General features: G+C 53.1%; 1 protein-coding gene across 1 annotated transcript in view; it reads left to right on the top strand.

Moving 5' to 3' along the window:
- Positions 1–12,145, top strand: part of KIRREL3 (kirre like nephrin family adhesion molecule 3) — a gene marked incomplete at both ends in the record, with an annotated part of 375,278 nt that overhangs the window by 346,822 nt on the left and 16,311 nt on the right. The window contains 3 exons of the mRNA XM_084221395.1: positions 2,076–2,224; positions 2,561–2,688; positions 6,418–6,544. Of these exons, the coding sequence (XP_084077521.1) occupies positions 2,076–2,224; positions 2,561–2,688; positions 6,418–6,544 (404 nt within the window). The remainder of the gene's footprint in view (positions 1–2,075; positions 2,225–2,560; positions 2,689–6,417; positions 6,545–12,145) is intronic.

Here is a 12,145-nt window from a genome sequence, read left to right as displayed (position 1 = left end):
TTCCTTCCTTCCTTCCTTCCTTCCTTCCTTCCTTCCTTCCTTCCTTCCTTCCTTCCTTCCTTCCTTCCTTCCTTCCTTCCTTCCTTCCTTCCTTCCTTCCTTCCTTCCTTCCTTCCTTCCTTCCTTCCTTCCTTCCTTCCTTCCTTCCTTCCTTCCTTCCTTCCTTCCTTCCTTCCTTCCTTCCTTCCTTCCTTCCTTCCTTCCTTCCTTCCTTCCTTCCTCCCTCCCTCCCTCCCTCCCTCCCTCCCTCCCTCCCTCTTTTTTTTCATTCCTCTGCACTTTCTGAGATATGAATTCAGGCCTTTTGGACAGCAAACCAAACAGGAGACATCAGGAACGTGTCTCTCTCCATCCCACAAGCTGTGCTGAGCTTTGGGCACGAGGTGCCAGACCTGTGGCAGGGAGGCAGCAGGGCAAGGTGGATCCATCAGGAGGCAGGGGAGCAGGATGCTGAGGTCAGCCTTGCAGGCTTGGCTTGGGCTGCAATTCCCTCTGGGGGGAGAAAGGCAGCACCAAAGCATCACTGCCCATTCAGAGCTTGGGAGCAGCACCTGGAAGGCTCCATTTGGGCAGGTTTTTCCACACAGAACCTCCCTCATTAACACACGAAGTGCAGCCCTAGAAATAAAACCAGCATCTCCTGATTAATTATTGGAGGGGGAGGCGAGGGAGGCAGGGGAGGGAAGCTGAAGTGGCCAGTCAGCATCTGTTAGAAATGTGAAGATAAATGGAAGGCGAGGGCAGGTCAGTGCATACAAATCACTTGCATCCACTGGGGAACACCTCTCAGAGTGCTGTGTCACCACGGGGGAGGCTGAGCAGGTCACTGGCAGGAGGCACTGAGGTTCACAGCAGCAGGTGCTTGGGGAATTGGCTCTGGCAGCGCTCAGAGTGTTCTCCAGCCTGCCATGGATCAGCATTCTGCTCTCTCTCCAGCCCCACTGAAGCACGTCAGTGCCTACGGACCTTCAGCAGGAGCTCCCCACAACTCCAGTTGTCCTTGGCTGCCTTTGGGGCAGCATTGAAGCAGTGGGGAAGCATGGCAGAGTGACAGGAGCAAGCAGAGGGAGGCAGGAGACCGCTGGGAGGACCAGGAGCAGATGCTGCTTGCCTTGAAGGGGACAGCTTTCCCCACGCCACGCCACCGACCCCGTGTGGGCAGCAGCCTCCGCAGCTCCTTCCTCTCTCCAGAGCCAGCTCCCCGTGCCTGCATCTTTCCCAACCCATCCAGCACAACCAGAAGGGCAGCCCCAAAACAACAAGGCAGAGACTCCTCAGGGAAACCCTCTTCCCTCCAATTTACCTGTCAGTTGTTTGGGGAGGATTATTATATGTTTTTTCCGAGGGTTTTTTTCCCTTCCCCAAAGAGTGGCTGGAGTTTCATACCGCCTGACAGCATCTCCCGCCTTTCCCACCCGTTCCCGAGTGGCAGGTTGCCAGATGGTGCCCCATTAGGTCACATTTGCTCATTGTTTGGCAAACAGGGCTTAATTCAAGTGCTGAGTTGACAGCTTGTTCTCCAAGACAATTTGCAAGTTGCAGTGTTGCAAATGCCAGCTTGGCTTTTCGGGAAATGTTATTTCAGCTGCCTTAAAGGGATAAAGTTCTCTTTGACCGGGGAAAGAAAAAAAAAAAAAAGGAAGAATAGGGCCAAAGCAGCAGGGGGCAGCAGAAAATGTTTTTAGTGGTTTTGATGTGGAAGGACCAGCAGTGTTGTTGGCAAATGTTCAGGAAGGGCCTGTCATCCCCATCAAGTAGAGACCTCCATGTCCCATTCCTCCCATCACTGAGGTCCTTCACAATCCTAAAAAATGAGGTGTATTCCCAGTGAAACAGGGTAATAGGATGTTGGTTTCTTTTGGAAAGGTTTCTGTAGGGGTACACATACACATCTCTTTGATGGCTCCTCTCCAAAACCTGTGGCTGTAGTCCCTAAATCCCCGGGGAAGGGGACAAGTTCATGTCCCATCTGAAGTCAGGGGCACTCTGGGCGTGCTGCCCCCAGCACTGTGACAGCCACACGTGGACAAGAGACACAAAACAGCACCACAACAATGCTCTGTTTTCTTCAACAGGTGGGCAAAGAAAGGCCAGGTTATAAAGGAAGCCTCCGGTGACTTCTACGAGACCATCGTGGACCACACGTTCTTCTTTGAGCCCGTGTCCTGCGAGGTCACCAATGCTCTGGGCAGCACAAACATCAGCAGGACCGTGGATGTCTACTGTGAGTAACCTGTTGGCTTCAGTCTGGCTTCCAGGGTCAGCAGAGCTGCTGAGAATCGCCAGGAAGCAGACAGAGCTCAGTCTGACCTGCCCAGGGTGACAGGACTTGTGGCTCACGCTTTGTAAATGCTCCGGGGGTTGGACCTGTGATTTCCTGGCAAGCTTGTGGGGTGCTCACTGGGGAGCTGATCCCTCTGGAGCTGCAGCAGGCACCTGCCTGAGGCTTTTCTTTACTTGGGCCCCATCAAGAGCTCCCACTGCTCCCTGTGCCCGTTTGGTTTGGGGTTGCTGGCTGGCAGAGCCCATCCCTGGCAGTAACTCTGGTTTCCTCCGGCAGTTGGGCCCAGGATGGCCACGGAGCCGCAGTCCCTGCTGGTGGACCTGGGCTCGGACGCGGTGTTCAACTGTGCCTGGACTGGGAACCCCTCCCTCACCATCGTCTGGATGAAGCGAGGCTCGGGCGTGGTAAGGAGCTCAGGGGGCAGGGGCAGGGCACGGCGTGCTGCGGCCTCGGGGCTCTGGCTGCTCATGGTGACCCCCAGGTGTGTCACAAAGTCTCTTTTCCCAGCCCAGCGGTCAAAGAAGGGGTCAGAGCTCTTCAGTTCTCGGTCTCAAGGCTCTTTATTGTTCCTTATCTATAAAATTCTTTCTCCTGTCCAGTCGAGGTCCGCTCAGCAGGACAGACAGGGGCACTCTGCCTGCCCTCAGGGTGGTGTCATCTTTTTATACTAAAAACTACGTGTACAATATTTACCATAACTCCCCAATACCCATCACCTGTGTTAGACAGTGAGCTTCTACTCTAAACCAATCTAAAAGTGCCACCATCACAGCAGAAGATGGAGGCCAAGAGGGAGAAGGAGAAAGGCTGGACACACCCAGATTCCTCCATCTTGCCCTCTGAACCCCCATGCTAAAAACCCCAAAAATCTATTTTTCACCCTATGACAAACTAATTATCATTCTACTTAGAATTTCGTGATTGCAGATCCTCATATAAGGTTGGTAGTTTTTCCATGGGTCATGATCAAAGTCACAGGTGTCTTGGGCTCTGTGCCAGGGTGTCTGATCCCCCTGGCAGGGCTCCTGGCACTCCAGGACAGCCAGAGGGATATCCTGAATTCCAACACTGCAGGACCCTTCCCATGGAGCAGAATCCAGGTAGTCTGGGAGCTCCTGGCTGCACAAATGCTGGTTCCTTCAAATGCCAAGGGTCCTAAGAGTGAGGGAATTTATTTAATGATGATGGACAGAAGGGTTGAACCAGAGCATCACTTAACACATCACTGATGGGGAGCAGTTCTGCAATTCACTTGCCTGTGATTCCTTCTGGGATGGTCCTGTGTGGGATGATTCTTTTCTGGGATGGTCCTTTCTGGGATGGTTCTTCCTGGGATGGTCCTTTCTGGGATGGTCCTTTCTGGGATAGACCTTCCTAGGATGGACCTTCCTGGGATGGACCTTCCTGGGATGGACCTTCCTGGGATGGACCTTCCTGGAATGGACCTTCCTGGGATGGACCTTCCTGGGATGGTGCTTCCTGGAATGGACCTTCCTGGGATGGTCCTTCCTGGGATGCTGCTTCCTGGGATGGACCTTCCTGGGATGGACCTTCCTGGGATGGTGCTTCCTGCCCCCCAGGCCTGGGGTCTCACACCCTACATGTTCACCCCAGCACTCCCTGTGTCGACTGGAGCCTGCTCCAGGGAGGAGTTTGGATCTGTCCCAGCAGACTCATCCACGTCTCTTTTGTACTGGAAATCCTGAGGAGCTTTGCCAGTCATAATCACAGCCCAGTCAGGCCTGGGAAGCAGGAGATGCTCTGATCTCTCCTTACAGACAGGAGGGCTGAGCAAAGCCACGGGAAAAAGCCAAACAGGGCTGAGATGTGAAACTCATTCAGAAGCACACACAGGGGTGGGTTTGGAAAGCATCTCCCAGCTCCATCTGGGCAGATCTGTGGATGGGGGAGTGCTGCTGTTCCCAGCAGCTCAAGGCTGGAATTGGAGAGCTGGACCCCCACAGAGGGGCTGAGTCCTCTCCTCCTCCAGGGACACTGAGGCATTAACTGCTGGGCTGCTTTTTCCAAACATAATCACCTTGGTGAAGGCCATCTCCCGGGAAGAAATTATAGACTTGGGAGAGCTGATGGCTTGAATCAGCGAAGGAATCCCCGTGGGTCAGTAATTCCTGGGTGGTTTCCCATCCAACAGCTGCTGTGGCTGTTTCTCTGGGTTATCACTGCAGGCTCTCACACACAGATTGTTGTTCTGCTGCCTGCAGGTGGCTGCAGGAGCTGGGAACAAGGGCTGCCTCACCCTCCTGCTCCAGCCCAGCCTCCCACCAGGGCTTGCCTTTGCTCTCCAGCAGTGCCCAGGCACAGCCCCCCTCTCCCTTTTTATCTGCCTCTCTCCAGCTGAGTTCCATCCCTTTGGAACTTCTTGGAGCAGAATAAAGGAGATGATTCTGCCCTTCCACTATGCCCTCATGAGATCCCTGCAGTGCTGTGTCCAGCTCTGGGGCCCCCAACTTCAGAAGGATATGGAGCTGCTGGAGCGAGTCCTGAGGGGGACACAGAGATGCTCCAGGGCTGGAGCCAGGCTGGGAGAGCTGGGGGTATCCAGCCTGGAGAAGAGAAGGCTCCAGGGAGAGCTCAGAGCCCCTTCCAGGCCTAAAGAGGCTCCAGGAGAGCTGGAGAGGGACTGGGGACAAGGCTCTGGACAGACAGGACACAGGGAATGGCTCCCACTGCCAGAGGACAGGGATGGATGGGATACTGGGGAGAAATTCTTCTCAGTGAGGGTGGGCAGGCCGTGGCACAGGGTGCCCAGAGCAGCTGTGTCTGCCCCTGGATCCCTGGAAGTGTCCAAGACCAGGCTGGACAGGGCTTGGAGCAGCCTGGGATAGGGGGAAAAAGTCCTTGCCCATGGGATTGGACTGAGATGTGTTCAAGGTGTTTGTGGTCCTATCCAAGCCAAACAATCCCACGATCCTGTGACCTCAGGACAGACCCTCCAGCAGCATAGCCCAGCAGAGATGGTTATGCTGGTCACCAAAGCCACCCCCATCTCCCCAGAGGGATCCTGGCAGAGGATGCTGCTTTGTAAAGCCATCAGCACCCAGCAGTGGCTCTCAGGGGGAGCTGGGCTCATGGCTCCTTCTTCCCCAGACCCTCTGTTTTCAGAACCAGGTTGAAGTCCTTCAAGATTGCCTTCTTTTCTCCTTTTTTCACAAAGAGGAAGAAAGTCAGAAACCAAAGAGAGGTTAAGGCCAAGTAAACACAGGTGTTATTATGGCTAACTTTGCAATCAATGCTAACACAGTGGGTTTAAAAGGGATCTGACCCTCTGTGCCTCTGCCTCGTGCCAGGTTAGGGCTGAGGCCCCCACCTTGCTACAGGGAGGCCCAGATCCACATCCAACCACTGCATCCACTGACTCCAGGAGCTGTGGGAGCAGCAGCCAGCAGAGCCAGAGCCTCACCCAGCTGAGGAGGAGGAGGAGAGATGATGGGCTGTGACCTGCAGAGCCCTGGGGAAGAAAGCCAAGGGCAGGTGGAGGAATTTGCTCCAGAAACCATTCTCTGTTTAGAATCTGCCATGTTTTTTTCAAACCCAGCAGTGCCAAGATCCTGCTGACAGCCTCAGCCAGATCCCTCAGCTTCTGTGGTTTTCCAGGTTTAATGAAGCTGCTCGTTGCACAGCAGGCCAGGGGAGCAGCAGTCAGTCAGTCCATAGCAGGGGGCTGGCCAGAGCCAGCTGAGATTTCTCTGGGTATCCAGACCCTGTTCCAAGGTGTCTGCCACCTCTGCCACCACTTCTGGGCTTAAAATCCCCGAGTCAATCCCAGCAGCCTCCCCTGTACCTGTGAATGTGGAGGTGCAAGTGTGGAGTGTGGTTCTCTCCAAGGTTTTTCTGCCTGTGCCACTGCAGCCACCAAAATTTTTCTCTTGTATCTTGAACTTCTTGCAAAACTGGAGTTTGTAAAAATTCAAATGAATAGGAAGAGGATTTCTAATTCCACCCCAATAACACCTCTTTATTCTTTAGGCAACAGCAGTAAGTGATATTTCCCTGCAATTGCAGACTTTGGGCTCATCCACTTGGCTTTCCCAAGGATGCTCAGGAGCTGGTGACTCAGGTCATTGTCTGTAACTTCTCACGGCCCACCTGAAAGTCCCCCTCCTCTCTTTCAGGTCCTGAGCAATGAGAACAAGCTGATCCTGAAGTCAGTCCGCCAGGAAGACGCCGGGAAATACGTGTGCAGAGCCGTGGTGCCGCGGGTGGGCGCGGGGGAGCGGGAGGTGACGCTCACCGTCAACGGTACCTCCTGCTCCCTCCTGACATTCATTCCTTCCTGCTCCCTCCTGACATTCCCTCCTGCTCCCTCCTGACATTCCTTCCTGCTCCCTCCTGACATTCCTTCCTGCTCCCTTCTGCCATTCCCTCCCGCTCCCTTCTGCCATTCCCTCTCTCCTGCTCCCTTCTGCCATTCCCTCTCTCCTGCTCCCTTCTGCCATTCCCTCTCCTGCTCCCTTCTGACATTCCCTCCTGCTCCCTTCTGCCATTCCCTCTCTCCTGCTCCCTTCTGCCATTCCCTCTCTCCTGCTCCCTTCTGCCATTCCCTCTCCTGCTCCCTTCTGACATTCCCTCCTGCCCCCTTCTGACATTCCCTCTCTCCTGCCCCCTTCTGACATTCCCTCTCTCCTGCTCCCCTTCTGACATTTCCTCCCTCCTCCCTTCTGCCACTCCCTCCCTCCTGCTCCCTTCTGACATTCTTTCCTGCTCCTCTTCTGCCAGTCATTCCCTCCTGCTTCTCTTCCTCCATTCCCTCCTGCTTCCTTCCTCCATTCATTCTTTTCTGCTTCCCTTCTGCCATTCCCTCCTGCTTCCCTTCCTCCATTCATTCCCTCCTGCTTCCCTACCACCATTCATTCCCTACCCCCCATTCCCTTCCTGCCTTGATTCTGTTGCTCTGACAGTTCCTGTTCCCAAATTATCCCCTCAGATACTTCCTTTTGGAGCAAATCCCACCCCCAGTTGAATCAGAAATCCAAGCAATTGGAGTAAAGTGGATTTTGCATTATTTTGCCTGGAAATGCACAAGTTAAACCAAAAAAATCAACATTTGCTCAGCCCCACACAGTTCCCTTTTATCCACAGGGGTTTATTGAGTAGTTGGGAGCTGGCAGCTTTAAATCTTTAATGGATTAATCTTGCAAAACCCTCGCAAGGTCGGAGAGTGCTGTTGTCTCTATTGTACACCTGGAGAGCTGGGAATTGAGTCTGGATCCAAGACCAGCAGCCTAATCACACTCTCCAACCCACATGAGGATAGCTGTGAGGATTCCTGTGAGGATACTTGTGAACACTCTGCCTGCCAGGGTTCCTGTCAGGATTCCTGTCAGGATACCTCCATGGCTGCTTGGGGCTCATCCAGCACCATGTCAGGATGTGCCCTGGACTCACAGCCACATCTCTGGAGTTTAATGATGCTCTGGCCAGGACCTCACAGCAGCTGGTAACAAATTTCAGCATAAAGACAGCAGGGAAAGAGCCAGGCAGGCTGCAAATGGTGTAAGCAGAGGCTGAATTTTGCTTTGTCTCTCACCTGCATGACAAACTGGCAGGTTTCACTCCCCACTCACTGTCACAAGAGAAGAACATAAGCAGGAGGCAGCTCAGGCAAGCATTGATTTCAAACACAGATAATGCAGACGGTGGATGCCCCAGTTCCCTGGAAACATTCAAGGACAGGGCTCTGAGCAACCTGATCTGGCTGAAGATGTCCCTGTCATGGCAAGGAGGTTGGACTGGATGACCTTTAAAGGTCACTTCCCACCCAAACTATTCCAGGTTTCTGCAATCCTAGGAAAGGAAGCAGAGGGTAATGCAGCAGGGACTGAAAGCCAAGCACTGAAAACCAAGCACTGAAAACCAAGCACTGAAAACCAACCACTGAGAACCAAGCACTGAGAACCAAGCACTGAAAACCAACCACTGAAAACCAACCACTGAAAACCGAGCACTGCCTCAGCCTGGACTCAGCTCCTCGGCGCCTTCAGTCTCCTTCCCCAGCAGCTGCTGGGTTTTAATTACAACTGAATGAGCTCATGGAAAACAAAGCAAATTAGCACGAGGAGCATTCTCCTTCCCTGACACCTACCAGGCACAGGGGTGCCCTGAGAGCAGAGCAGAGCTCCCCACTGGCTTGGGGCATTCGGAGCATGCAGCACTGACTGCAAAAGTTTCTCTCCATCAACTTTTGGTTTTTTCCCCCAGCTTATGCCTGGGGAAACTGATGGGGAGCAAATGAAATCCATGCATGGGGTTCCCTGCTCAGCCTGAGTATCTGGCAGGAACTGACTGCCTGCATGCCCCATCCCATGGGAAGTGCTGCCAGGGGCTTGGTGCACCCTGAAGGTGACAGCGTTGGGACATGTCACTGCAGGTATAGGACCAAGGGAGAATCCCACACCTCCAGGTCAGGATGCTCTCCTGGCCCTCCAGGTGAGGAGAACCGAGCCCCTGAGCAGCATCCCCACATTCCCCAAGAACAAGAGGCAGCCTGTCCTGCAGCAGGAGCAGCGTTCCAGCTCCAGAGCACGGCACAGTGTGTCTAATCCAGCTAATGAATTCTGCTGGAAGCCTGTTCTGATGTAATTCAAGGGGGGAGTTGAATGCCTTCATATTTTGAAGGGATTTTAAATCCAGAGGGTGATACAATTGTCTGTTATTACCAGATGCCTCCCTCTGTCACAGAAAAATCAGTCATTGAGAAGTTGTGTTCTGGGCTGGCTGCACTGCCCCTGACCAGGGCACCTGGACTTTTAGGGGGCTGATTCATCCCACCGAGCACAGAGATCCCAACTGAGGCATCACCCGACCCCCTCTGAGCCTGTGGTCCCACCAGCCCATTCACTCCCAAAATGATCCCAAATCATGGCATGATGATGTTGGGGTGGAAGAGCATCCTCTGCCCTTCCCACCCAGCTTCCTCAGACAGGGCTGTGGTTGCAGAGCAGCCCAATCCCATGCCAGAGCCAAGGCCACCAGCCTGCAAGGAAGCAGATAGGATTCAGAGCCTGGTGAGTGGGAAGGAGGATTATGCAAAGCAGCAGCATTTGGCAGGGCCAGAGCAGCAGAGGCTCAAGGCAAGGGAGGAACTTGGTGCCATCATAAATCAGCAGCAGCTGGATTTACAGCCAAAGCCTCTCGATGCTCCTGACTGCACCCAGCCTGGTCACAGCTCCCACCCCAGCAGAAGTGTCCCAAGGTCACCTTCACAGGCAGATCAGCAGCAGTCCCATCTGTCACTGCACCATCCAGGCTCGGCAGGGGCTGCTGAGCAGGGACCACCACCCCTGCCCACCTTGTTCTGCAAGAGAAGTTTGTTGGAAGGGCTGGACAGCTGCAGGTGACTAATTCAGGATGTCATTTGCCTGGGATTCACCCCAACAAGGATGTTGGGCATGCCTGGGAGCTGGGAGCAGGGCAGGGGCTGACCTGCCACCCCACTTGGTCAAGGGCACATCAGGGTGTCAGGAAGTGTTCAAGGGCAGGTTGGGACAACCTGCTCTGGTGGGAGGTGTCTCTGCCCATGGTAGGGGATCTGGAATGAGATGGGTTTTAAAGTCTTTCCCAACCCAAATCATTCTGTGGTGCTCCTTTGCAATACCAGCCAGAACCAGCCAGCCCAGGACTTCTGCAGGAAGCAAGGAGTTAAACAAAACTCTCCTGCCAAATAATTTTGAGTGCTTGGGAGAAAGGTTCAGATGGACTTGAACAGACTGGAGGAGCCAAGGCCATCCTATCCTTTCACTCCTGAAGGCTTCCACCTCAGACTTCTCTTTTGTGTGAGCCGCCAGGACCGCACAAATAAATTGGCACCGAGATGCTAAAAATAACCTCCACCAATAGCTCCATCATTTATATCCATAGCAACATTGCTTAGAGCCTTTTCCCTGCCTGTGGGCTGTCTCACACTCGGCGCTGAATGCCAAGCTGGAGATTGGCAGCTTTCACAAGGAGCCAGAGCCTGGTGGAGAATCAAACACCAGCCCTGAATGTGAAGAGGCTGCAACTTCGTGCTATTATTTCTGGGCATGTTCGTCTCACAAATAGTCTTTAGTCATCCACTATTATCATGATGATAAGCCTTCGACTCTGAACTCCTGAAGCAATAATAAAAGCCAAAGCCAATGGCATTTGTGCCATTTAAAATCCACTCGCCTTGGGGAAAATGATCCTTTTAATGATTATTAAGCCATTTTTCTCTAGCGTCACCCAGTCTTGGAGCACTTCCAGAATTTATAAGTAACATACAACCATCAAAATGGAAAGGAGATGGTTCTTTTTATTACTGTTTAGGCCTGGCCTGCAGATCCCATCACTGCTCTTGCCTCTGCTGGCTTTGGAATCATCAGGTGGGCAGGAGCATCAATGGGCTCAGCAGGCTCCTCAGGCAAAGCAAGGAGTCACCTCCACTGAGACCCTTGGGAAAGCTGAGCTTTCAGCGATGGATAAACAAGAACTCACACCTTGGGATCGTGCCTAGAACAACATCTTGAGCATTTAGAGAGAAAAAACACAACAAAGTGTCTTTTTTTTTTTTTTTGCCTTCTTCGATCAAAAGGGGCACAAGTCTCCACAGCCGTACTGCTATGTCCATTACAGCAAAACAAGTCCTGACCTTCACACCCAGCTCCTGCTATTCCTGATGTTGATGGCGGCTCCCTTCCAGTAGTAATTTCCTGAGCTGCCAGAACCGTGGTCACTGGTCAGTGAATTGTGCTTCAATGAGCTTGTTTTCCATCCATCTCCCCTTGGAACCGTGTAAGGAAGCAGGGACAGGGCTGTGCCTCAGTGGGAAGTGTGTGGGGAGTGTGCAAGTTTGGTGCAGGAAGGGGTTACTGGGACAATTCCAAAAGGCAGCTGTATGTACGAATGCCTGAGGGTGACGGATTTAGCATTTTGGTACATTTCTGTGCATTCATTAAATTTATAAATGGGTGATTTGGATGAGAATCGGGCAGGAATATCCAGGCAAATCTTTCTTCCCACTTTACCCCAAATCCCTAAAACTTTTTTTTGAAGGAGCACAGCAGGTGCAGGGCAGGGAGGTGAGGAAAATGGGAGAAAAATCCTCAAGGCTGCATTACTGATAAACCCGGTGATGTACTCCAAACCAGGCATGGCAAACCCAAGTGAACACCCAAAGTTCCAGAGCTGGAGCAGGGGGAGTTCTGACAGCCCCTGCCACTCCTCTCTCCCTGCCCTGCAGCCCAGTTGTTGCTGTTTTCTTTTCTGGCAGCAGCAAGCCACTCATGGAAATGCAAATCTGCTTTAATTAAGGAGGTTAATAAACAGCAATTAGGATCACAGCTCTTGTGCTGCTCCCCTGGGGCCATCAGGGCTGTTAGAAGAGTGAGGGACACACCACATGCTCTCCTCTCCCATGCCTTTTCTCCCAGTCACAGGATGTTCACCAAGGCAGGACAAGGACAGTTCCCATCCCAAGCTGGTGTTTGGCTCAGGAAGAGCCTTTCCTACCCTTTCTCCTCGGCTCCTTTCATGGCCCACATGGCACAGGAGAGCCCAGCTGATGGGCAGCAGAAAAGTTTCCAGCAGAAGCTTCTCCACCACATCCTCCTTAATACCCTGGAGAGCAATTAGTTTAATGGCTGCTAATGAATCTGGGAGGGCACAGAAGAGGAGCAGCAGGTGGGATGGGATCCTGCTTTGCTTCTGCAGCAAACAGCCCTTCTCAGAGGCCAGGCTCACCAAGGAGATGGGAGAAGGGTCCTTTACACCAGGGATGGGGGTACAGAGATGGGGGACCCTGGTGCTTTGTGGGGGCGTTGCAAAAACCCAGCAGAGCCCAAAGCCTCCACTCAGTGTTCTCCATCACAGGAGGTGATGGGG

This window comes from Fringilla coelebs, assembly GCF_963513975.1.
Source record: "Fringilla coelebs genome assembly, chromosome: 25".
NCBI classification, from domain to species: domain Eukaryota; kingdom Metazoa; phylum Chordata; class Aves; order Passeriformes; family Fringillidae; genus Fringilla; species Fringilla coelebs.
The sequence above is the reverse complement of the archived record's forward strand: the minus strand, read 5'-3'. Positions and strand labels throughout refer to the sequence as shown.